Source organism: Episyrphus balteatus, chromosome 3 (assembly GCF_945859705.1).
Source record: "Episyrphus balteatus chromosome 3, idEpiBalt1.1, whole genome shotgun sequence".
Lineage (NCBI taxonomy): Eukaryota > Metazoa > Arthropoda > Insecta > Diptera > Syrphidae > Episyrphus > Episyrphus balteatus.
Window position 1 is genome coordinate 53,681,148 of NC_079136.1, and position 26,192 is coordinate 53,707,339.

General features: G+C 29.2%; 3 protein-coding genes across 3 annotated transcripts; all 3 read right to left on the reverse strand.

The window, feature by feature from the left end:
• Positions 1–8,543: 8,543 nt before the first annotated feature.
• LOC129916037 (glucose-dependent insulinotropic receptor-like) lies at positions 8,544–12,416 on the reverse strand. The gene is made up of 4 exons (XM_055995799.1): positions 12,020–12,416; positions 11,814–11,954; positions 8,985–9,465; positions 8,544–8,931 (listed from the first exon to the last, which is right to left on the reverse strand). The coding sequence occupies exons 1-4, from the start codon at positions 12,183–12,185 to the stop codon at positions 8,544–8,546; spliced, it is 1,176 nt and encodes a 391-aa protein (XP_055851774.1). The 5' UTR covers positions 12,186–12,416.
• Positions 12,417–16,066: 3,650 nt separating this feature from the next.
• LOC129916036 (glucose-dependent insulinotropic receptor-like) lies at positions 16,067–17,488 on the reverse strand. Its single transcript, XM_055995798.1, has 4 exons — positions 17,318–17,488; positions 17,119–17,253; positions 16,561–17,053; positions 16,067–16,502 (listed from the first exon to the last, which is right to left on the reverse strand). Exons 1-4 carry the CDS (start codon positions 17,469–17,471, stop codon positions 16,106–16,108), a joined length of 1,179 nt encoding a protein of 392 aa, XP_055851773.1. The 5' UTR covers positions 17,472–17,488; the 3' UTR covers positions 16,067–16,105.
• Positions 17,489–21,867: 4,379 nt separating this feature from the next.
• On the reverse strand, positions 21,868–23,347 carry LOC129916038 (5-hydroxytryptamine receptor 1A-like). Its single transcript, XM_055995800.1, has 4 exons — positions 23,141–23,347; positions 22,945–23,079; positions 22,401–22,881; positions 21,868–22,335 (listed from the first exon to the last, which is right to left on the reverse strand). The coding sequence occupies exons 1-4, from the start codon at positions 23,310–23,312 to the stop codon at positions 21,969–21,971; spliced, it is 1,155 nt and encodes a 384-aa protein (XP_055851775.1). The 5' UTR covers positions 23,313–23,347; the 3' UTR covers positions 21,868–21,968.
• Positions 23,348–26,192: the final 2,845 nt, after the last annotated feature.

Sequence of the window (26,192 nt, forward strand, 5' to 3'; positions counted from 1 at the left end):
CCATTCGCCACTTGCGTCCCGCGATTCACTACAGTGTACGTTGGGGGAACCCCTTTTCTACCTATAAAATTATTAAAAATAAGTTACCAAAATTCTCTAAAGATTGGCCGACAGTACTTACTTAAAAATACTAGAATAAGTATCATTTAGTTATCTTCTAATTGAAATAAAATACAATTCAAGTATTTATCAAACAATATATAACAGGTATTATTATAAAATAAATAATTACAAAATCACCAATGTAAAAGACAATTAAATGAACAACAAATCAAAAGTAAAAATATTTTATAAAACAAATAATTGTAATAATCAATGTTATCTGTCATTCATTATCTTCATTAATGAAGTTTCTTTTTTTTTTCTTTTGTAACACCCTCTGTGTATCTATGTTTATCTCGTCTCGTACACAACAATCGAAGTATAAATGTGTTCCCCGATAAATGCCTTTTTCCTCCATGTTAATAATATTCACCAAAAAGGGGAAAAAAAAAAAAAAAACAAATAAATAATGAATCTAAGGGCGTACTCGCTCTTATAAACGAAAATGTTAACCTAACATACAATGTATTCACAAGAATCTGACTGAGCTCTCGCTCTAACAAAAAAAAAAAAAAGAAAATGTATATTTGTATTCCGTACATACTATGTATATTCGTATCTCACAAACCTAACAAATGTTCAAGGCATTCTATCGTAGGGTTAGTTTGTAAGGTATCTGTAGTTTTTTTATTGTATATATGTATCCTAGTTTATAAGAGGGTGACAAAACGTCACACAGTTAACGTAAACAAAACTCTCTGTCATGAGCAAGAGTAGAAAAAAAAAGAAAAACATTTTACTGACCGCCATGAGGCAAACATTGTATTCATTTTCATTACAAAGCAACTGAAAGAGCAGGCAATACATTATAGCCGCCAGTTTAACTTAAGTAAAGTAGTAAAGAATTGTTATTTTTAGACTAAGACAGCAACTGTAACCTAAAAGACTCAATAAAGAAATTCAATTCAATTCAATTTCTCTCGATGTTCATACAGAAATATCTGAAAATATTAACAAAAAAAAAAGCGGAGAAAACGAGGTTTGAAAAAAACTCTCATAGAAAAAAATAATCAAAAATGTGTTTGACATGGTTGCATTGAAATGTTAATATCTCGAGATATACGCAATGCACTTTTCAGATAAAAGTCTTAAATGGATCCTGATAATATTGTTGAACAGATATGTATATAAAATTACCAAAGTTTTTTCGAAAAATTAGAAATAAAAATAAAAAAGTTTTCACATTTGATTTTTAAAAAATCGAAAAAAAATTCAATATGGCTACCTTCAAACGCTTATAACACAAGAACGACGCAACTAATGTTAATGGTCATGGTCTTAAAATGTAGCTAAGAATATACAGATAATTTTTGGTTTTTTGTGAAAAAACAATTTTTTTGAATCCAACATGGATGCCATGGCCATATGAAAATTTTTGTTTGCATCCAACATGGATGTAATGGCCTTCCCACTTCAGAGTTAAAATAAAAAAAACAAAAGCAACATTTTTGACAGACAGCTGCCAAAGTATATGTATAGTGGTGCCAAATGTTTGCATGGATTTCGAAAATCTCGATGTCGTTTTTTTGCATAAAATGTATATAGATAAACAAAAAAACACAGCTAATATACCTACTTTTTGATATATTTTAAGCCTGATTTAGATATTGTTGAACTACGTTTTAACTACGCTCAACTACGTAAAAAAAGTATCGAAAAAGAAAATGCAAAGTGTAATCTCCTTAAGGGCATTGTGTTTGCACCTTGCATTTCAATTCAATTCAATTCAACCTGTTTCATGTTCCATTTGTTCAAATTCCATCCGTCAATCATTCAACCTCCACCAACTTCACTCAAATTTGTCATTCACACCATTTTTTTTTTCATTTAGCTTGTAGGAACATGAAAACAGACCGAGTTCTTTTTGCGATTGTGTATGTGTCCTTTGACAACAATTTTAACACGTACGTCAATCTGAAATCAAAACAACTTCTGCAAAATAAAACCAGAGATTCCTTTGATCAATAATTTTGTTTATTTTCTTCGGTAATATAAATTCAATTGAATAAAAATCAATAGGAAATTGCAGATTAAGATCTGAGTGAAGCTTCATCTTCACATAGAAAGTTAATTAGTTTGGCCGTATGCTGTCGTTTTACAGAGACAAAATATCCTGAAGACAATCACAGGAAGAAAAGTCACAGTAATTTGACTTTTTCACAATAACTATGCCAGGAAAAAATATATTTTGATCGCAAATGGTTTTTTTTTTATTTATTTTATATTTTTCCGCAATAAAAAAACGATATTCAATTAGAATTTACTCTTTATTTGAAGTTGGTGTTCTCAAATTAACAATACGACGAAAACTTTCAGCTTGACGGAGAAATGTCAAATCTTCCAGGAAAATTTTAATGAATGCGTTCAGACACTTAATAATGATTAAAGATATGTTCACATTTATTAAAGGTGCGTTTAGGTGTAGATCTTCATAATATACAGTAGTAAAAAGGTAATCCGTGGTACTATGTGGTGAGAAGCGACATTTTTTAATCAAACAAATCAATTCTCAAGGCATTACCACGACAACTGCGTCGCACAACAACGTTTTTTTTATGTTAAAACCATAAAGGCTTGGCCACACTGGAGGGTATGCGGTAGCGGTACGGGTAGCGGTGAGGGTACTTGTATGAAAAAAATTCCAAACTGACACATCAACGTTCAGGGGTGGAATTTTTTTAGTACAAATATCGTTACCGCTATACCGCATACCCTCTGGTGTGGCCAAGCCTTAACTACAATGACCTAAAAAGTGAAAAAGTGGGAAATTTACAAAATTAAATTTTTTTTTTATTTCTTTCTAGCAATATTTGTTTTTTTTTTTTAATTTTTGGAAAAAACTACCAAACATTTTTTTTGAAACCAAAAAATAAGCTTTTTGCATCATTATTTTTTATTTTGTCGTCGTAAAAACTGTCATAAAATGAGTTTGAATCTATCACTTTTTGACTTTTTGCAAAAAGTTGCCGTTGCAGTTATACTTTTAAAGCCTTGAGGCTTAACTAAAATGACCTAAAAAGTGAAAAAGTGGGAAATTTACAAAAGTAAAAAAAATTTATTTCTTTTCAAGCTCCATTTGTTTTTGGAAAAAACTACAAAAATTGTTTTTCAAACCAAAAAATAAGCTTTCTGCATCATTATTTTTAATTTTTTGGTCGAAAAAACTATCACAAAATGAGTTTGAAAATGTTGACTTATTGACTTTTTGCATTAAGTGGCTTTTAACTACATTGGCTCAAAAAGTGAAAAAGTACAAAAGTGACAATTTTCAAACTCATTTTTGTATGGTTCTTCGGGCTAGAAAATTAAAACAAAAAATGTGAAAACCATATTTTTTTTTGTATAAAAACAATTTGTTAAAGGCATAACTACAATGGCCTAAAAAGTGAAAAAGTGGGAAATTTACAAAATTAAAAAATTTTTATTTCTTTCTAGCGCTATTTTTTTTTTTAGAAAAAAACTACAAAAATTGTTTTTTTAAACCAAAAAATAAGCTTTCTGCACAATATTTTTAATTTTGTGATGGGAAAAACTGTCACAAAATGAGTTTGAAAATGTTCACTTTTTGACTTTTTGCAAAAAGTGGCCGTTGTAGTTATACCTTAACTCTTTTTTACAAAATTTTCAAATTCATTTTTTGACAGTTTTTCTTACCTTAAAATCAAAAATAATGATGCAAAAAGCTTATTTTTTGCTTTAATAAACAAAAACAAATAGCGCTAGAAAGAAATAAAAAAAAATTTAATTTTGTAAATTTCCCTTTTTTTTCACTTTTTAGGTTATTGTAGATAAGGAACAAAAAAGACGTTTTTGTTAGTTTTCCCTGAACCTCATAAGAAAAACGCTATGCCATGCGGCAATAAAATATTAGTGCCTTTTATGCAAAAATGTAAACGTCTAAAAGTGAAAACTTGGTAAAATGGTAAAGGAACTGTCAAAGTCAGCTATTACATGAAGCCTCAAGAGGCTTGACTCTTTTTTCGAAATTTCTTTTGATAACACACCCACAAAAAAAAAAAAAGTTCTGACCTGGGGTTGCGACTAAGTTTTTCATATAGTTTTTGGGTCGCTGAAACCGAATCTGGAGTCCGTTTTGCCCCATCACGTCAGGTTTTTGAGATAACCTAAAAAAAATGTCACGAAAACAAAAATTTTTTTTCTCTGATCTGGATATGCGAATATGTAAATCATATAGTTTTTGGATCACTGAATCCAGATTCGAAGTCTATTTTGCCCTATCACGTCAGGTTTCTGAGATATCCTCAAAAAATGTCAAAACCAAAAAAACTAAATTTCTTAAGGCTTGGCCACACCGGAGGGTATGCGGTAGCGGTATGGGTAGAGGTAACGGTACTTGTATGAACAAAATTTCAAACTGACATATCAACGTTCAGATGTGGAATTTTTTTCATACAAATATCGTTACCGCTACCCGTACCACTACCGCATACCCTCCGGTGTGGCCAAGCCTTTATTTGGGGTTGCGTCTAAGTTTTTCATATAGTTTTTGGGTTGCTAAAACCGAATTCAAACTCAATTTTTCCGTATCATGTCAGGTTTTTGAGATATCCTCAAAAAATGTCAGATAAGAACTTTTTTTTGAGTTTAGACATTTTTTGAGGATATTTCAAAAACCTGACGTGATACGCCAAAATAGACTTCGGATTCGGTTTCAGCGACCCAAAAAATAAATGAAAAATTTAGTCGCAACCCCAGGTAAAAACTTTTGTTTTTTTGGTTTTGACATTTTTTTGAGGATATCCCAGAAACCTGACGTGATATAGCGAAATTGACTTCGAATCTGGATTCAGTGATCCAAAAACTATATGATTAACATATTCTCACATCCAGATCAGAGAAACAAATTTTTTGTTTTCGTGACATTTTATGAGGTTATCTCGAAAACCTGACGTGATGGAGCAAAACGGAATTCGGATTCGGTTTCAGCGACCCAAATTTTTTTGTGTGGCTGCCCTACTAACAATTTTGCTTCTATAATGCTTTAAAGAAGCAACAATTGCATCTGTAAAGCTTTATAGAACCAAAATTGTTTGTCGGGTGTGTAATCATTCTGTGAGGCGCGTACTATTACACGATGCCCCTTGAGTCAAGGACTCAAATTTGACATTTATCTTTTGAATTAAAATTTGTTGTTGTTGTATTGCACCAAGAAGCAAAAAGAAATGTGAGGAAATGTTGAAAAAAGAAAAAGTGGAAAAAGAAACGTCAAAAAAGAGTCTCGGACTCACGACCCACGACTCTCCGGTCGGATAATTTTTTCTTTCATCTTTTTTCTCTTTTGCACTCATTATGTTTAAAAAGAGTCGCGCCTTTTGAGGCTTCATGTAATTGCTGACAAATTCTTATGTTCTTTCAAGAGAGAAAAGGACGAAAATAGATTTCATTGGTATCAAAAGTGTTTACAAAAGTAATAGACTTGATTTTAATAGAATTCGATTTTAACAAAAAAATTCATGGTTATAAAACAAACATCTTACTTTCTAAACTTAGATAACTAAAACAATGAAAGTTAACCATAGTTTACGTGCGATCTTAAAACAACGCACCAATGTGAACCCACCTTAATGTTTTTTGATTTTCGCTGAATGCTTTCATTCATTCATTCAGTCATGAATGACATTTCATTCCAGTCGATTGGAAATTTTCCAATAGAATTCCAGTTGTTTTTGTTTTTGTTTTTTTTTATTTTGTATCGAATTTTAATTTGTTTAATTTCGTTATTTCGGTTAATAAAAAGTAAAAAAAAATGTGATTCTGCACATCTACGCGTCATTCTCTTTCGTTCCGTGTATAATTTATGCCCCTTCGGTTTTTGGGGGCCCGGTAATTTGTACCACAAAAACTATGCTCGCCGTTTAGTTATATGATGATAATAAAAAATTATTTTTATTTTAAGTGGAGCGATTGAATATTATGTAATTCAATTTTAAAGTTCAAAATATGAGGAGTTGAAATACGGCCTTTTGTTTATTTACACATTAATATTTTTCAATTTTTTTTTTTTTTCTAAATTTTTAAATTAAGAACAATAAAACGTCTTCGTACAAAAATGTTAATTTTTTTTTATTAAATAAGATTTAGCTACATTTGCATCATTAGGAGGTATTATCTCGATTTTTTACGAATATTTGTTGGGGATCTTTTGATTAAAAATATACCATGTAAATTTTCCTAAAAACGAAAATGCCTTTTTAGTAATGGTTTGTTAAGAAAAAATAAAAAATTTGTTTTCTTAAGGCTTGGCCACACCGGAGGGTATGCGGTAGAGGTACGGGTAGCGGTAACGATATTTGTATTAAAAAAATTCCACATCTGAACTTTGATATGTCAGTTTGGAATTTTTTTCATACAAGTACCGTTACCTCTACCCGTACCGCTACCGCATACCCTCCGGTGTGGCCAAGCCTTTAGAGTTATTAAGGCCATACAAAAATACTTATTGGAGAATGTATTTTTAAAGTTAACTAGATATCATCTGTAATATTAGAAAGTTAGACCGTGTGTGAATTGTGTAAAAAATTTAGCTGTCACCCATCTATGATTAATTTTTTGTTGTTAATTTGTTAAAATCCTCAGAACTTACTTATCTTTTTTATTAAACGAAAATAAGACTTTTTGTTACAGATTAATAGACTATATATGTCATTTATGACCTTAGGCCTCATTTACTAAGGTTAAATTTGTATTCCAAATGCCGTTAGATATTAATTAAAAAAAAAAAAAAAACATCAATAAACATTTTTCTACAAAGCTTTTAATTTATTTTTAATTTTTATCATTGTAGGTATTCCTTATGCTTAATGGAGCAACTTTGATTAATTTTTCGCTATTAACTTGGCGATTTCTTTCGGCAATCCTTAAAATGCATCATGTAGAAAATGTGTACGACCGATTTTCAAAATCCAGGATGCCACCAGGCATAAATTATAGGATTCAACAAACTATTGGTTAAGCTAAGAACTGACATTGGCACTCCAAGCGAATATGAAAGCTTTTCACTATTTTTGTTGATTTGTACACGTCCACGAAACATACAAAGATGTCCGTCAGGATCCAAACGGGAGCTACTGTTCAAAGCATTTTTCAAAATGATGCTGTAAATTACCAATATGATGATCAATGGGCATTGATGGCAGAACTAGGGCAACTTTTGGTGGAAGCAATATCATAATATGACAAAAAGTTTTGAAATTCCAAGTAACATGTCTGCACAAGAAATATTTCCTAAAAATTTGAACGTCGGCGTCGCCTGCGGCTCTGGACCTAAATGTGAATATAAAATAAATTTCAGAAGTGTTTTTATTTACCTTAATATAAGTTACTAACTTCTTCGTAGCAAAATTCAAATTGAAAAGGCTACGGAAAAATTAACAATAATTACGATGATGCAAAAAGTTTCAACTAAGAAATCACAAAACTCCAATCCGTGTCCATGATGACTGAAGGTTATATTTGAGTAGTCCTTAGATTCTGTTCCGTTAATTTGTTTCCCCATTAATTTTTTGTATATACAATTTTAACATTTATTTTTTAAGAAACCTTTCGTGAAAAAAAATTAGGTTTTCTTCAATCCCTTAATGAAAAACAATAAAATGCATGGCTGGATCGGACGAATTTGCTCTTAGAGGTAAATTTTTTAAAACTTTTTGTATACGTAAAAATTTGATAAATAATGTTGAAAAAAAGAAAAAAACAAAAAACAAAAAAAAAAATAAATTCGTTCTTTAAAGAAAAAAAAAACCCACAACTTGAATTTCAATTTGGTAATTTTTTGCTTTCTTTTAGGGGAAAAAAAAAAAATACTTTGAGAAAATTATCAAGTCATAAACTCTATAACATGCAAGAGTTAAAAACACAAGAAAATGAGACTTTTTAAAAGGAGAGGGTGTACGCTTCTGAATTGATTTTGTTTTTGTTTAATTAATGTCAATGTGGGTGTCAAAAATCGGCGTTTTTAACAACTTTTGTGAAAAGTAGACCTCATATCGAAAAAAAGTAATGACATTAATTGTAGACAGTAAAAAGATCAACCACTTCTTCTCAAATCTTTTTTTTAAATACCCTAACCTCAATAATAGTGTGAAAATGCAAAAATACGGTTTTTTTTATTTTAATTTTTTAGAAAAGGGTAAAAGGGTTTTGGCAGATTTTTGTGTGTTTTCGCTTTTATTGCTTGAACTATTCATTTAGTTAGGTATGCATTTTAATACATTTTATAACTTAGTATATTAATTTGTTTTATTGTTCTTAATACATATGTATTTAAAGTATTCAAACCTTTGATGCTCGTTTTTATTCTATTTCGATTGAAACGAATATGACTAAATCAAAATACATAAAACAACAACAAAATCTTGTAAGAGTTTGGCTATTATTTAAATTTATCGATATTAATTTACAATGCTTTAAAAGTATCACGGCTATAATCTTTGAAGATTTTCAAAATTGTCTAGTTCAACTTTTTTCAATGCAAAAGTATTTTGAATCTTCGGTTGTGTAACTGTATCATTTTGAAACACTCTCGAATACATTTTCTTGATCGATACCTGAAATCCAGGATGCCACCAAGCATAAATAAGAGGATTTAATAGACTGTTGCTTAAGATAAGAAGGGACAATGGATTGCTCAAAAGATATGCTAAATATTCACAATGTTCGAAATCCATGCTGAAGTTACAGCTGGCATACAAAATTAAAGTCACAAAATAAGGGAACCATGTGATGAAATATGCTCCTGTTGTAAGGACAACAATTTTAATCGCCTTCCATTTATTTTCACAATAATATGGTGTAATTTCAAGGGTTTTTCTGTTATGAAGAAAAATTGTATTATTGATTTTTTAAACTATTAATTCACCCACCTTCGACAGCAAGGCAGACCAAAAGATCGAACTCTAGATGGTAGATCTTCATCAGCACAATTCGAAGTGATTTGTTCTCTGCCGCGGAACATCCGAAGATCTCTCTCATAATTCTGAGGGCTGGATATCGGTCTGCATTTTATCTGATTTCTACTGTTCAAAGCGTTTTTCACAATAATACAGTACAGAACCAATACAAGAAGTATTGGTACCATTCCTGAAACAACAGGAATAAGAAAAATTTTTGGTGGTACCAAAACTGTAAACCAACAAGTTCCTCCGTTCATTGGATATTGCCAAGTAAAAATTGGCACCAATCCAATTAACGAGGCTAAAATCCAAACAAATAACACTGCATAATATGGATGCTTCGTTGTAATGTATCTATGATAGTGAAGGCCATTTAGAATGTAGAGATATCGGTCGATTGCTATCAGTGCGATGGTGAAGGTCGATGCTATATTCGCTGCAATAAGCATACCTATAAAATGGAAAATTGAAAGAAATTTTAGGTATGTCTTTTAGATAAAGTTTAGACAATGAAGGATATTATTCTTAAATCTTAAATAAACAAAAAAGAGGGTACCTATTTGAATCTATTTAATGATATCTTTTCCAGGCAGGCTTTTTTATAGCAAGCTTCACGTCGAGTTCCAATTATGCGTATTTTTCAAATTAAGTTTCGAAAGCTTTTAATCATATTTGAAATGCTTGTGTACAGAAATAAACAAGTAACATTCTTGTTGATGAAGTAGAAGACCATGCATCAAATCCGTTAGTATGGATCAACAGCATAAACGGATGGATCTTTAAACATCAAACATAGTATGTAACATTTTTTTTGCGACTCTCCAGAGGGGTTTATGGAATTAATTTTTTTGGACAAAAAGTAACGGTAGGTATATATATGTAGTATAATTCCTTCGAAAACGACTCCAACGATTTTGTTAAAAATTGTATATGTTAGTTTTAATACAGTTGCTATCTTCTTATGCATTTTTTTTTTTTTTTTTTTTTTTCAAAAATCATTTTTAACGGTACCCGTCATAGAACCGTATTTTTTAATCTGATTTTCTCCTAAACTAATTATTCGATTTAAACAATTTTATGCTAAAGCACTTATACCAAGTACATATAAATTTAGAATAAAATTTTTGGATTTTATAAAATATTTTGAAATTTTTTTTTTTATAAAATTTTCGAAAATTAGACATTGAATTTTTTGAAATTTTGGTTTTAGACTTTGATTAGTGATTCCTACAAAATGACATACATACATACCTACCAATTTTATTTTAGGTATAGATTTTTTCCAAAAAATTATTTTTAAAATATTAGTTTTTTTAAAAACGGCTCTAACGATTTTGAAAACTTTTTTTTTGCAAATGCAAATTGATAAAAAAAATGGAGCTCAAATTAATTTCAGATGTTTTTTTTTTTATTTATTTGAAAAACGATCTTTATGTGTTTTTTTTTTTTATTTTTTTATTTGTTTTTGTTTTTATATATCTGCGCCTACAATAATTACATTTACTAAATTTCTACATAAAAAGTAATAAAAATTCTAGCAACTTAAACCCTAATAACAAGTTCGTGCGACCCAGTCGTGCATTTTATTTAATTTATAAATCTAGTCCCAGTTTAAAAACTTAGTAAAATTTCAATGATTTTAGTCCAAAATCAGCTGTGTGGACCTAAATGTCTTTTAAAATATTGGTTTTTAAAGAACGTCAATTTCGTTAAAACTATTATCATCCTCATGGTTCTCCATGAAAGACGTTACATGTTTGTGAAAATATAAAAATCATTAGAGCAGTTTATGAAAAAAAAAACATTTTTGTTATATAACATATGACACACACACCCAAACACGCACACACACACAACAAAATGCACATTGCACGCTCAGGCAGAGTTGCGAGATAATTGGGACAATACCAAACCTAGGTTTTGTAGACCTATTCTTGTGAAAATAACAAAATTATTTATGTAGGTAGTTGATTGTGCGCATGCTATTAACTCATTAAATTAGAGATTTGAATGTGTCTTAAGGGGGGAAATCCCTCTTTAAGACAGCTTTTTCAATAATTTTTTTTTGAAAAACCGAAAGCATTTATTGAAATTTGGAAAAGTAATTGACATTATTGACATTATGAAGTATTGATACAATTTTTTTGAAGTAAAATAAAAACAAAATGGCGTCTCTACAGCTCTTTAAAGTATCGCATCTACAGTTTGCGCCGTGCAATGCCCAAGTCCACAAAATTATTTATAGGTAATCAAAAAATCAATTTTCCAATTAAATATATTTATACGCATTGCATGAACCTAAATTTAGTAAAAAAAAGTGTAAAATAAAAATTAGAGACGAAAATAACGAAAAAACACAAAGTTTTTTTTATAAAAAAATTGTTAAAAAAATATTTATTATAAAAATTATATTGAACTTTTAGGTTAATACAATGGCCAATAAGTTAACGAGTAATTTGCATTTTATTTTAATTCGATAGCTTCATTAGTTTTTGAGTTACGTTGCACGGCGCGGAAAAAACGCGTTTCGACAAAAATGCATTTAAAGTCTTGTTTTCCTACTGTGGAAGGTTCGGAACGCGTAGGTTCCGGAACTATCTAGGAACTTTTGAGGCTTCATTTAAGGCTAAGACCACTGAAAATAGTTTCTTCGATTGATAAATAAATTTATTAGGTACGCAAAAAAAAAATAATGCAAAAATAAAAAATTCAAATGAAAGATACAGAAAATGAAAAAAAAAATTGTGTTGCAACTCTTAAAACAAATTAAAAAAAGAAAAATATTTAAAATTCTCTTACTTAGACTAATACTGCATGCGATTTCATTCTCAAGTTCAAGTTGATGCTGATATATGAAAATGAATAAGTTCTTAATTCCTATTAACATATCTGCCAGAGAAATGTTTCCTAAGAATATATAAGTCGCTCGAGGTTGTTGTCCTAAAATAAATAAATAAATTTTTTTTATTTAATATTTAAATATATCTTGAAATTAATTAATTTACCTGTTAGCAGAAATGTCCTTGAAAGAATGACAAGAAAATTCACCACAATTATAATAATGGATACAAAAGCTTTAAATTTATAGAAAAATCCAAATACAAGATGAATAGAATTAAAATTGTTAAGATCGCTAGTAACGCTTATTTGTTTTGTTATTGTTTCTTGCATGTTTAGGTATTTTTTTTTAACTATGATCAAATTCAGTTGATTTAGTTTAAACACTTTTTTATCGTCAATGCTTCATCGAAAATTTCTTCATCATTATTTCTAACGCTAACACTAATTTTGTGTTTTTATTTTATTTTTTTACTGGGCTCACTCACTACACTCTTGATGCCACATTACTTTTGCAATTTTTGATATCACAAACAATCAAGAATTTTCAAAACTTTATTAAGATATTCCTGCCGAAAGGTACTGATGAACTGTCTTTTGGACTAAGTAAAAAAAAAAAAATTAGTAAAGTATAATTATTATTTATTAGGTATTCAAATACTCTAGGCTCTTTAATCTAATCACCTTAGCATTAAGTTTACCAATAACTATTCAAATTAATTGAGTGAGATTTTGCTTATTAAAAATTGACTCACATAATTGTTTGGATGCGATGGCCATAAACACCGACCGAAACGGTAGCGAGAAACAGAAGTGCTGAGCATATGACCAGAGACGTACGTTGAGTTACCGAGGCCCCACGGGGCCAAAATTAAATTTGTGGTCTTGTTTCTTTTTCATTTTTTTTTAGTTGAAATTGTTGTGGTTTTGAAATGATATAATGTTTATTTTTATTTGGATTTAAGAATTTTGTTTTAATATTCTGAGGGCTCCATATCGTCGGTGAAACCAGAAAAGTGTGTAACTCCAAATTTTCTGAAAATTAGATTTGAATGCCATCTGTTAGACAAACCTAATATCTACCGTTCCTTAAACTCAGAATCCCCTTAAAGTTCATAGTTTTTATTTTATTAGCAAATTAGAAAATAAAAACTCATACAAATGCCTTCAAAACGATTTTGTTTTTTAGCTCTCCTATAAAATTTGCTAAAATGGAGTTACACACTTTTCTGGTTTCACCGACGATATACATTTAACTTTTCGCAGGGATCCAAAAATGGTATGGGACTTCAGAATTTATGCAGTTAGCCAGCAATGTAGTACGCGAAAAGAGGTTTCATAATCTCAAGTGGGCCCTTTACATTTGACGCTGGCCCTGGCCCAATACCCCGGCTGCCCTAATGGTATAGACGCCCTTGCATATACTGTAATTTAATTGGAAAAAAATATCTACGCACTGGAGAAGATATTTTTGTGGTGAAATGTTTAGGCATAATAAATTGATTTATGGAAAACAAGTAAGAACATTTTTGTTGTTAAAAATATTCTAAATAAAATGCTTGACTGGGTCGCACGTACTTGCTCTTATGGTAAAAAAAATGCTTTGAATACATAGTAAAATTGTATCATTTATTTTCATTATTTTTTTTTTTTGTTGACGTGATAACGTCTTATAAATCGATGAACCATGGCAGCCACCACAAAAAAGTGACGCCATTTTCTAGCGTTACACTCTCGCACTTTAGCAGTGCGGCAAAAAATTTAAATTCAAAATTAAATATAAACTGTTAGAGATACAAAAATCTCCTAAAGCTTATTTGAAAGATAATAATCTAAAGCCTAATCCAAATGAAGGATTTTTAAAAATTCCGTCACTTTATAGGGTAAACAGGGGTAAAACGGAAAGATGAAATTTGGGCTAAGAGAGGTCGTAGAGAGTTGATTTTTTTTTTGTTATAGATAGAAAAGACTAATTTAAGGATAACTGCATTTAAGAAAAAATTCTAAAAAATTCTGGAACTCCGCTATAACGTTTTGTTTGAACGTTGATCAGGTGTTGTGGGTATGAAAAAATGTTGATTATGGGTAGGGGAAATTTTTTTGACAATTCTAAAGGTTTCAGGTGAAAGATGATGGAAAAAAAATTAGGCATCTCATACGGATTTTTTTCCAACACTCTGCGTTTCGAAATATGAATTTTTGAAAAATACCTACTTTTTTAAGGGTATTTTTGGGTAGTTTTTGATTATTAGCTTTTTTTTGGAGTGTTCAAAAAATCTCAAGTTATATATGACATGTAGGGCTCATAAATGCGCATACATGTGCATTCCAAAATTGGAATCATTAAAAGAGTTTTGACTGAATACGGAGAAAAATAAGTTTTTAAAAAACAGTTTTTTTGGCCGTTTTTAACCAATTTTCATGGTTTTTTATTTTTACCTTTTTTTCTTTAACAGATAGAGGAATACTATGTATAGAACAATAATAGACCTTGACTACGGCTATATGTGTGCGAAATTTCAATCATTTTCGTATACACAATTTTGAGATAACGGTAAAATAAAATTTTAGAATTCAACAGGTTATAACTTTTTACCAAGAGCAGATAGAAATTTGATTAAACATTTATGAGCATCCTGATACAATTACCTTTCATTTGGTATATCACACATAACGCTAGACTAACTACAAGCCACACAATGTTAAATCAAGAAACTTGCGAAAAACCTCAAACCAAACCACCAGTGGAGATTTGTTGCGCCATGAACAGCCACCAGTGTCTCAGTCTGGAAATTCCACATGGTTGACTTTAAAAAATTCTAACTTCTCTTGTAGGCATCTTTGAAATTCGAAAGGTGAAACAATAAGCTTTCACATGGTATAAAATTTTTTATAGATTGTTAAAAAAAAAATGGATTTAATAGCGTGAGAAGATAAATTTACATGTTTTCTTTGATTTTTTTGATGAAAATGATTGTTTTAAATAAATTATTTTAATACCTTTTGCTCATTGTAAAAATTTAAAAATGGTTTTATTATTTAGAAGAAATATTTGGCTTTTTAATGGTATAATTTTTTTTTGTGAGCTTTTAAAATAAAAAAAAATTAATATAATGAGAAAAGAAAAAAGGTATTTTTTTTTTAGCTTTTTCTTGTAAATTATGATTGTTTGAAATAAATAAACCCTTCAAATGGCTCATTTTAAAAGCACACAACCTGTTTTCTTACGACGTTATCACGTAAAATCCTCGTCCGTAAACCGGCCTTACAGAGAACCTATTTTCTTTTTATGAAAAAAAAAACCTTTTAAAAGTGTCTTAATCTCCAAAGTGACCAACGAAGTAAATTTCAAGTTTTTATCACAAAACACATAACTGACCTTTTTGTCAATGCTAAGCCGCCCCACTAAGAGGCTGGAGAAATATTTTTAAATTTTTTATTGTTATTTGAAAAGATTTTGTTTTTCTAATTTTTTATTAACTCTGACGACACGGAGAACATGAAGGTTTTATTAAATTTTTTAGTGCAAATGTGTTGTTTTATATCGATTTGGGTGTGTTGGCATCTAAACCAAAATTTGCAATTTTCATTATTTACTCGTAGTACAAGTGCACTGTAGCGTATACGTACTTTTTTATATTTTTTTATATTTTTACTTGCGATTGGTAGGTACTATATAGGGTGTCCCACAGTCACCACCCGCAAATGAAAACCATTGAATTCTGAGGTCATTTTAATTCGAAAAACTTAAGAAGTAATTTTCTCGTTTTCATCCCGTTTTCGAGTTATAACGGTTTTATGATTTTTGTTCTATTTTCTTTTAACTTGCTTAGTCTTTGCCAAACTACGTCTGATTCTAAACATTTTTTTTTTACAGCCAATCAAGAATTTATTACAGTTTTAGTTTGTCCTAAATTTTTTTTCTGCGGACAACCGTTTCTCCGCAATTTTGTATCCAAACCAATTTTTTTCGTATTTTAAGTTGTTTGTTCACTTTCATATCATCTTATTAAAAAAAAAAAAAAACACGTAAATAAGTAGATACATATAAATTTCAGTTTATTTTTTTTGAAATAAATTAAAAAAAAAAACTAAACAATCTGAGTGAATTCAAAAAAAAAACAAAATAATTTTTAAATACAAATTTTATTTAAATGAATAAAAACTTTTCCTGAGCTTTATCTATTTTTTCTTTTCCTAACCACAATATAGGAATAAAAAATCTTTAATAATTTTAAACACAATTCTTACTATCATATCTGGCTGTCAAAATTTTCATGTCCATTTTCCCTAAAGAAATTAGTTTTATGAATTTTTGAAGCGGGTATCGATGGTTTCGGATGTATTTTTACAAATAATCTGGAATACATTTTCTTAACTGATATTCTAAATCCAGGATGCCACCATGCATAAATAAGAGGATTAAATAAATTATTGGCTATATAAAGAATAAACAATGGTTTCCTCATCAAGACAAATAAGTTATGACAATACTCAAAATTTAATTTGAAGTCGCAAAATGCATAGCAAATAGATGTTACGAAATAGGGAAAACACGTGATGAAATATGCTCCTGTTGTGTATGCAACAATTTTTACTGCTTTCCATTTACTTTCATCACATAAATTTGGTGTAATTTCAAGCTTACTCCTATAAGAAATAAAATAATTCTTATAGGAATTAAATTTTTTAATAAATTGGCACCCACCATCGACAGCAGGGAAGACCAAATTTTCGAACTCTCGATGGCAAATCTTCATCGGCACTATTCAAAGTGATGATTTTTTGTTCTCTTCCACGAAACACACGTAAGTTACCCTCATGATTCTGAAAACTGCTTTGTGTACTTCGATTCAGGCGAGATCTGCTATTCAATGCGCTTTTCAAGATAATACTGTAAAGGATCATTATAAGGATCATTGGAACTATGGCAATTACCATAGGAATCAGCGATATCTTTGGAGGTATTAAAACTAAAAAAAAGCAAATAAATTCATCCATGGAATAATAATCCGAAAATGTAAATGATGGACCACATCCGGGCACTGCGCTTATTAACCAAACTAACAAGACCATTAAATATGGATGTCGCGTTGTAAAGTATCTATGATAGTGAAGACCGTTCATAATGTAAAGATACCGGTCTATTGCTATAAGTCCAATAAAAAAAGAAGATGCCAATCCAGTCGTACCAGCCAAACCTAAAGAAATGCAAACAAAATGAAAATTTATATTAGTCACTTAAAAAATAGAATTTTTGTCTTACCAACGCTTATACCGCATAAAAATGCATTATTTAACTGATGAAAATAATTGACCATAAATAAAGTCACAATTCCTGATATCATATCGGCTAGACAAATGCTTCCTAAAAATATGTAAGTCGCTCGAGGTTCTTGCCCTAAAAGTTAAGGTAATCAAAAAAGTACAACTTCAGAAATTATAACCAAATTAAGATCTATTACCTCTTTTTAGTAAACAAAAACTTGAAAAGACAACAGAAAAGTTCACACAAATGATCGTAATACATATGAAAGTACCCGATATACTAAATAATCTTGATTCGTGTTTTGAAACAAATTCGTTTGTAAGAATTTCTCCAATTGTTTTTTCTCCCATGATTTTTAATTGTTAAAAATGTTTATATTTAACAATTTTTTTGATTTACTAAACTCGTTTACTGCGCTAAGGAAGTTATAGAATATTTAATTTTTTTACAGGGCGATATTTCAAAACATTTCGTAAGGAATACTCGGCAGCTACTGAATTATTATTTTGAAACTATATCAACATATCTGTTAATCAAATAGCAGTTATCTAATCACTTTATTGACCCAACATAATATATTCATAGATTAGTTGGGAATAATGCATACGAATTAATCGAATCCCTCTCGTAAATGATAATACGACGTATATAGCTCTATAGAAAAGTTGTTTTACTAGGCAGAAGTTAATTATTTCATATATTGAAATTTAAAAAAAACATACAATTATTCTTAAACTCTTTATTTTGAAAAAAAAATTATTTGATTTCTTAAAGATTTTATAATATGCATTTTTTTTAAATTTAATTTTTTTTTTTTTTTTTTGTAAATTTGTAATGCAAACCAATCATAAAATTATCCTTTTGACGAAAGAGTGCTTTTTTAGTGAAGAAAACAATAATACTTCTGAATAAAATATCTGTTCCAAATCTCTACATTTACTTTGCTCGAAAAAAACACCTTTTAATCAAAAATAATTGAATAGTTTCCATATATCGAAATGTTACATTTTTAGTAGATTTCAATCGGGAAGCATTTTGAAAGTGATTTTTGACAAATTATAACCTTTGTTTCTTCTACAAAAATAACAACACTCTTTCCCCAAGGGTTCATTTTAACTTTGGTTGTCAACTAGAAATTGAACATATGTACTTATATTACAGCTTTTACTTATTCTTTGAAACATTAAAAAAAAAAACACCCTTTGGATCAAAATTGTTTAATGAAGTATCTTTCTTTATGCTTGCGACATATCATCCAATGATTCAATGTAACGTTATTACCAAATTTAATGAGGATTTCCAAATTAACGCGAATTTTCCTTATTTCCCAAAAAAAAATATTTTTAGACTGCTTAGATTTGTATGGTTTTTGTCGTTAATGAATTTTTTTTTTACCAACTTTCATTGGAATCACAGTTTTTTTGGATGAATTCTGAATTTTTTCTTAAAAAAACAAAAACACCCTTTCACTTAAGATAATTTTTTAATAATCTTGGTTTTTACATCAAAGAAAACTCTATTACAAAGTTTAAGGAATTAACGAAATTTGTATGTAACTTAAAAAACAGATGTTCACCATAAAAAAATTTCTATAACGGCTTGATATATTTTTTGCCCTTGAATAAGTATATCGTGATTTAAACATGGGTTTTGGTTAAATTTAACCTGTTGTAGTGAAAAAAGAACAAGCTAAATTGCGTTAAATCGAAAAAAAATTTAAGAAAATTAAACACTCAGAGCAAACATTGTATTAGAATTAGTTGAGGGACATAAACAATTATTGTGCTATATTAATATTTAGAAAATCCTATTCCAGATAGCTTATCCAAATTACATAAAACACACTCTGTATCATTGATTGAAAAAGGTTCTTTCAAATTTTTTTTTGATGGCAGATAAATTTTATTCCAATAAAACCGTTTTCATTTTAATTTTTTGACGTGATAACGTCTTATAAATCGATGAACTATGGCAGCCACCACAAAAAAGTGACGCCATTTTCTAGCGTTAAACTCTCGCACTTTTGCAGTGCGGCAAAAAATTTAAATTCAAAATTAAAAATAAACTATTAGAGATACATATAATCTCCTAGAGCTTATTTGAAAGATAATAATCTAAAGCCTAATCCAAATGAAGGATTTTTAAAAATTCCGTCATTTAATAGGGTAAACAGGGGTAAAACGGAAAGATGAAATTTGGACTAAAAAAATAAACGCGTGGTCGTAGAGAGTTGATTCTTTTTGTTATAGATAGAGGAGACTGATTTAAGGATAACTGCATTTAAGAAAAAATTCTAAAAAATTCTGGAACTCCGCTATAACGTTTTGTTTGAACGTTAATCAGGTGTTGTGGGTATGACAAAATGTTGATTATGGGTAGGGGAAATTTTTTTTTGACAATTCTAAAGGTGACAGGTGAAAGATGAATACGGAGAAAAATAAGTTTTTAAAAAATAGGTTTTTTGGCCGTTTTTAACCCCGATTTTCATCGTTTTTTATTTTTACCTTTTTTTCTTTAATAGATAGAGGAATATTATATATGGAGTAATGATAGTTCATGACTACGACTATATGTGTGCGAATCAATCATTTTCGTAAACACAATTTTGAGATAACGGTAAAATAAAATTTTAGAATTCAACAGGTTATAACTTTTTACCAAGAGCAGATAGAAATTTGATTAAACATTTATGAGCATCCTGATACAATTACCTTTCAATTGGTATATCACACATAACGCTAGACTAACTACAAGCCACACAATGTTAAATCAAGAAACTTGCGAAAAACATCATACCACCAGTGGAGATCTGTTGCGCCATGAACAGCCACCAGTGTGGGAAGTACCGTAATCTTAGTCTGGAAATTCCACATGGTTGACTTTAAAAAATTCTAACTTCTCTTGTAGGCATCTTTGAAATGAGATTTATACGTCATTTGAAAGGTGAAACAATAAGCTTTCACATGTTATAAAATTTTTTGTAGGTTGTTAGGGAAAAAATTCATTTAATAGCATGAGAACATAAAAATAAATGTTTTTTTGCTTTTTTTGATGAAATTTCATCGAGTTTAAAAAATTCTAGCTCTTTTTGTAGATGTCTCATAGTCTTGATCTATATATATATTTATTATATATTAGCTAAGACAATAAGCTTTCAGATGGTGTAAAAATTTTTATAGATTGTTAAAAAAAAATGGATTTAATAGCGTGAGAAGATAAATTTACATGTTTTCTTTGCTTTTTTTGATGAAAATGATTGTTTTAAATAAATTATTTTAATACTTTTTGCTCATGGTAAAAATTTAAAAATGGTTTTATTATTAAGAAGAAATATTTGGCTTTTTAATGGTATAATTTTTTTTTGTGAGCTTTTAAAATAAAAAAAATTAATGTAATGAGAAAAGAAAAAAGTTATTTTTTTTAGATTTTTCTTGTAAATTATGATTGTTTGAAATGAATAAACTCTTCAAATGGCTCATTTTAAAAGCACGCAACCTGTTTTCTTACGACGTTATCACGTAAAATCATCGTCCGTAAACCGGATTTACAGACAACCTCTTGTTTTTTGTAATTTTTCTGCATAATTTTTTCACATTTCGTATCCACTTTCTCATGGTATTGCTCTTTAGTGCTAGCTACTGTCTCCGGCGAAAGTTATTATAACCGAAATACCTATAATTTAATATTATTTCCGAAATTAAAACTTACCTGTCATCCATCTCTGATTAAAAAATTTTGTTGACCGCAAGGAAAAATGTTTTTAGGTTAAAAATGTAGTATTTCCTTAAATATCAATTTTAAATTGTTTAATTTGTTAAAATCCGTAAGCTTACCTTTCTTTATAAAATAATTTTCAAAATTATATAAACGAAATTTTAAACCTTCGGCCTTTTTTTAATAGTGCTTAAATTTTATTAGGTAGGGTAACTTCGGGCATTATGGCGCACCGGGCATTATGGCGCACCTCTCAACTACCATACTTCCAATACTCACTTTTAAATAAAACCAATGCAGAAACTTTGGCCTTCGTCGAACACTAGCCTTGTGACGATCGCAGGTCAGTGCTATTATTTTTGTGCCAAACAAAAAAGAAAACAAAAAAAAAATACCGGTTCTGGGTTCCAATATAATAAATCTTTGTTTTTGTTTGTGTGTATCTCGGTAAGTATACAGTGCACGTGTTTGTTGTAAAGAGTGAAACGCAGAGTACAGTTTTGGTTTGGTTATATCACTTGTTATATTTTAACTGAAGTAAGAATTGTGTTTAGTTTTTGGAGTTTTGTGAATATGTGTATATTTTGCAATATGGCGCAGATGCAATAAGGGCATTATGGCGCTATATTATACCCGACTGCGCCATAATGCCCTTATGTAAAACTAATTTCAAAAGTAACTCTGCATTTTTTTTAATTTGAAAATAACCTCAATTTAACGTTAATTTTATGAAACTTATTAACAATTATATTTCAGAAATGCTGAATATACGTAAAAAAAGTAAAGGGTTCCGAAGTAAATGGGGTTCGCCATATTGCCCGTACATAGGGCAATATGGTTTTTTTTGGACTATTTTTTAATTAATTTATTTTTTGTTAAAAAGCTTGAATTTTTATTCTTAAATAATTTATTTATGTTACGTTTTTATGAAATTTAATTAAAAAAAATGATTGAAGTAAAAATTGTAGTCCGTAGTAAAGATATTTGAGTTTGTGCTTAGGTATGCCATAATGCCCTAATTTACCCTACTTAAAGTTTTTTCATATTAGGTATTTAAAAATAAGTTAAAAAAATTGTTCAAAAAACTTTTAATTTTGACCATTAACTTATTGTATTCCTTACTTATTGTCAAACTACTTCTCTTCTCCAATTTGTTTAATGGAGCATCTTTGATGAATTTTCCGTACTGGTATTGGCGATTTCTTCCGGCAAACTTTAATGTTAATCATGGAATACATTTTCAAAACTGATTTCCGAAATCCAGGATGCCACCAGGCATAAATTAAAGGATTCAACAAACTATTGGTTAAGCTAAGAAATAACATTGGCACACCAAGCGCATATGAGAGTTTTTCACAGTTCTCCTCGGAAAATGCATAAAATGTAAAGATTACAAAATAGCTAAACCATATAACGAGGTATGCTCCTGCTGTAAAGACAACAATTTTCACGGCCTTCCATTTCTTTTCACAAAATAGTGGTGTTATTTCAAGGGTGTTTCTAGTCGAGAAATTAAAAAAAAAAAACATTATTTCAAATTTGTTATTTTAAACAATTTCACTCACATTCGACAACAGGGTAAACCAAATGAACGAATTTTAGATCGAGGATTATCATTTACACAATTGGAAGTTATTTCTGTCTGCCCACGATATATGCGAAGATTTCCGTCGGGATTATTAGAGCTGTATACTGTACTACAATCCATCCGGGATCTACTGTTCAAAGCATTTTTCAAAATAATGCTGTACAAAACCAATATGATGATCAATGGAATAATTCCCAATGATGGCAGAATTAAGGCAACTTTCGGTGGAACTAAAATTACAAGCCAACAAATTTTATTGTTCATTGGGCTTCGCCAAACAAAAGCTGGAAATGAGCCAAAAAAAGTGCCCAACAACCAAGTCGAGAGAATCATACAATTTGTTCGTAAAGGTGTAATGTATCTGTGATAGTGAAGGCCATAACCAATGTAGAGATAACGATCAATTGCGATTAGTGCGATGCCAAATATTGATGTTAATGATGCAGTACAGCTCAAACCTAACAAAAGGTTTAAAAACGGGGTAAATTTTGGTATTTACTATGTTTGGTCAATTTTCTTACATGTAGTGAAACTGCACAAGAATTCACTATTAAATTGATGGCCAAATAACATGATAAAAAATTTCGAAATTCCAAGCAACATGTCAGCACAAGAAATATTTAATAAGAATTTGAAAGTTGCCCGCGGCTCTTGACCTAAATGTAGATAGAAAATAAATTTCAAAAATTAGTTTATTTTTAAATAGGAATAACTTACCTCTTCGTAGCAATATTCCAATTGAAAAGACTACGAAAAAATTCACAATAATTACGATGATGGAAAAAATTTCAACTAAGTAAGCGATAAACTCCGTTTTTTCTCCATAATTAAGTGAGGTTATATTCGAGTAATCCATTATTTCTGATATGCCATACATTGTTTTCTCCATTTTTTTATTTGTATTGAAACTTTTAAAATTTATAATCTTAGAAAGGTTTTCATGAATATAAGTCTTAAATTAAAAAAAAAAAAATAAAATGCATTTGGAAAATTTAAAATTAAAAAAAAAAACCAAAATCGTTTGAGTCGTTTTGAAAAAAAAATCTTTCTTTGATTTTTCAAAACAAAAGTTGAATTTTTTTCTTAAAAATCCAAAATTTTATTTTTTGTTTTAATTTTATTTTTGAATTATTTTTATATAAACTTTTTTTTAAACATTTTCAAAATTGGAATAAAACCTGCAATAAAACCGTTATTTTTGGCCCAAACAAAAATTCCAAAAACCACTCTATAGATTCTAAAATCTACATTCCAACCAAGTTTTAAATAAATTGACCCATCTGTTTAACTTTTAGCTTCCTATACAGACCAAACGACATCCTGAAATATTAGCAACACTTCTTATTTTTTATACTAATAAATTTTTCTACTAAGAAATTTCAATATTTTTGCATGTCCTCACTATTGGAATCAATGAAAACAACTGAATTATCTTTACTGGATTTAATCATCAAAATAATGAAAGCATAATTAATTAATAAAAACATACTCAGTCATGATATCTTATCAGTTTAACCAATAATAATTTATCCATTAGCCAACTTGATTGAGCCTAACGTTCTTTGAAAAAATTGCGTAACGCATTCTTCCATAAGTACAAAATACCTGTTTAGGAAAAAGCTTTCTTTAATGAGGTTAAGGTTTTAAACTCAAAACAAATATAATATATCTCAAAAATTATAAAAATTCTTAATTTAATTAAAAAAAATATATTATTATTTGATTTAAAACTAAAATTCCATTTTTTTTTTTTTTTTGAAAATGGATTCTTGCAAACGAATTGATAAATATTTTTCAAATTTTGTTTTAGATGCTGATTGAAAAGTTCTTAAAAATCATACATCATTTGTTTTTGTATTTAGGTATTATCAAGAAATTTTTCAAATTTTTTTTTTGAAAATTACTCTAAATTTTAAGATTAAGGTATAATCCAGTCAAATAAGGGGTTTCACCTCAGAATGAATGCTAATAGAAATTTTTTTCACTCAATACCTTCGTTTTGGCATTCTATAACATACATACCTCAAAAGTCTAGAAAAATCTCATGTCCGCAAGTCGCGATTTTCAAGGTCAAAGCGCGAAATGGAGATTTTCAAAATTAGCAAAAATAGACGATGGTATTATATACACATATGATACATATGATTTCAAGGTATTTTTTAATGCTGATTCAAAAAAATCTAAAATCAAGGCAATCTGACGTCTCTGAAAACAGTTATACCTGTTTTTCATCTGTCAACCCATATTATTATAAAAGTTGCAAACTTACTACCAAAAAACCCTTAAAAGTTATGGTAGAGGGACCAAATTTTGCATGAAGGTTTTCATATCCATTACGCTTACGAAAAAATCAGAAATAAAAAAAGTGTTCTAAGAAAAGTACCAATACTAAAATAAAAACCAAATTTGCTACAATACATGGCAAGTACCGTTGATTTTGGTAATTTTTGTACAGATTTCTCAAGCTGAAAATATTGAAAGACACTAAAATCTACAATACAGTGGATAAAGAATTATTATCTGGGTGTTTTATTCTTCCCGACATAATAATAAAAATTAATGATCAGCGATAGTGAAATGGGCCAAAAAACGCATATAAAGAAGATAGGAACCATCGGATAAATTGCTAAAATCGAACCTGAAACAAGTCCGCGCTTACAATACGCAGATATTTCCAAAAATATCCAAGCTGTACCTACTGTACAGTGTACATATTACTTCATCATTCGAAATTTTAAATTTTCATTAGGTTAATATTGTGCAAATTGCTGTTCGAAAAATTTTGCTTCAACATTTATTTCGAGATTTTTTTCAAATTTTGTGAAATCTGCTGCAACAACTTGGTACATATTTTAACTTGATATAAAGGTCGATTTGTAAAAAAACAGATAAGAATCAGACATATAAAATTACGATAAAAGTGGAATTTTGTTTTAAGGCCAAACTGATAGTACCTGCAATATAACGGCAATAAAAATAGGAAATGATCTTCAAAAACGGCACTAACGAATTTGATTCAAATTTTTTATGTAGCATTACAAATAAAACCCAAAAATAAAAAAAAAATATTTTTTTGAATGACGGTACCTGCCATAGAACGGTTTTTTTGTTTTGTTACTGAATATCTCGTACACGACTTACCTGAATTCAACGAAAAGTTTTAATGCATTAAAGCGTTTAAGTAGTCGTAATGTTAACATTTTATTGTGACAAAAGTTTGTTCGTACAGTGAGTGCCTGCCATTACTCATAAATTTTTCACCTTAGCGAAATAATACATAAACTCAAGAAGTTCTTTTGTTAAATTTCTTAATGCAATACATTTATTAAAAAAAAGCTTTTTAAACAAAAATCGTACACCTATATACTATCATATCTGGCTGTCAAAATTGTCATGTCCATCTTCCCTAATGGAATTAATTTTATGAATTTCTGGAAAAGGAGGTATCGATTGTTTTGGAAGTATTTTTACGAGCACTTTGGAATACATTTTCTTAACTGATATCCTAAATCCAGGATGCCACCATGCATAAATAAGAGGATTAAATAAATTATTGGCAAAATAAAGAAACCACAATGGTTGCTTCATTATGACAAATAAATTTTGACAATAATCAGAATTTAATTTGAAATCACAAAATGCATAGCAAATAGCTGTTAGAAATTAGTTAACATCGCTGCTCTTTCAGCTTAAGCTGTGTGTTAGTAATCGTTATAGTGTTTTTATCTGTATTTCCTGGTTTTTATCAAGTGAAAAAAATAAATAAAAC

Excerpts from the sequence above, each read along its gene's own strand:
- LOC129916037 (XM_055995799.1), bottom strand. The coding sequence starts at position 12,185 with ATGCAAGAAACAATAACAAAACAAATAAGCGTTACTAGCGATCTTAAC. Across the intron at positions 9,466-11,813 it reads CGCATGCAGTATTAGTCTAA|GTATGCTTATTGCAGCGAAT; the intron begins GTAAGAGAATTT and ends TCCATTTTATAG. Across the intron at positions 8,932-8,984 it reads GGTCTGCCTTGCTGTCGAAG|AAAAACCCTTGAAATTACAC; the intron begins GTGGGTGAATTA and ends TCTTCATAACAG.
- LOC129916036 (XM_055995798.1), bottom strand. The coding sequence starts at position 17,471 with ATGGGAGAAAAAACAATTGGAGAAATTCTTACAAACGAATTTGTTTCA. Across the intron at positions 17,054-17,118 it reads TTTATGCGGTATAAGCGTTG|GTTTGGCTGGTACGACTGGA; the intron begins GTAAGACAAAAA and ends GCATTTCTTTAG. Across the intron at positions 16,503-16,560 it reads GGTCTTCCCTGCTGTCGATG|GAGTAAGCTTGAAATTACAC; the intron begins GTGGGTGCCAAT and ends TATTTCTTATAG.
- LOC129916038 (XM_055995800.1), bottom strand. The coding sequence starts at position 23,312 with ATGGAGAAAACAATGTATGGCATATCAGAAATAATGGATTACTCGAAT. Across the intron at positions 23,080-23,140 it reads TGGAATATTGCTACGAAGAG|GTCAAGAGCCGCGGGCAACT; the intron begins GTAAGTTATTCC and ends ATCTACATTTAG. Across the intron at positions 22,882-22,944 it reads CTTGTGCAGTTTCACTACAT|GTTTGAGCTGTACTGCATCA; the intron begins GTAAGAAAATTG and ends ACCTTTTGTTAG.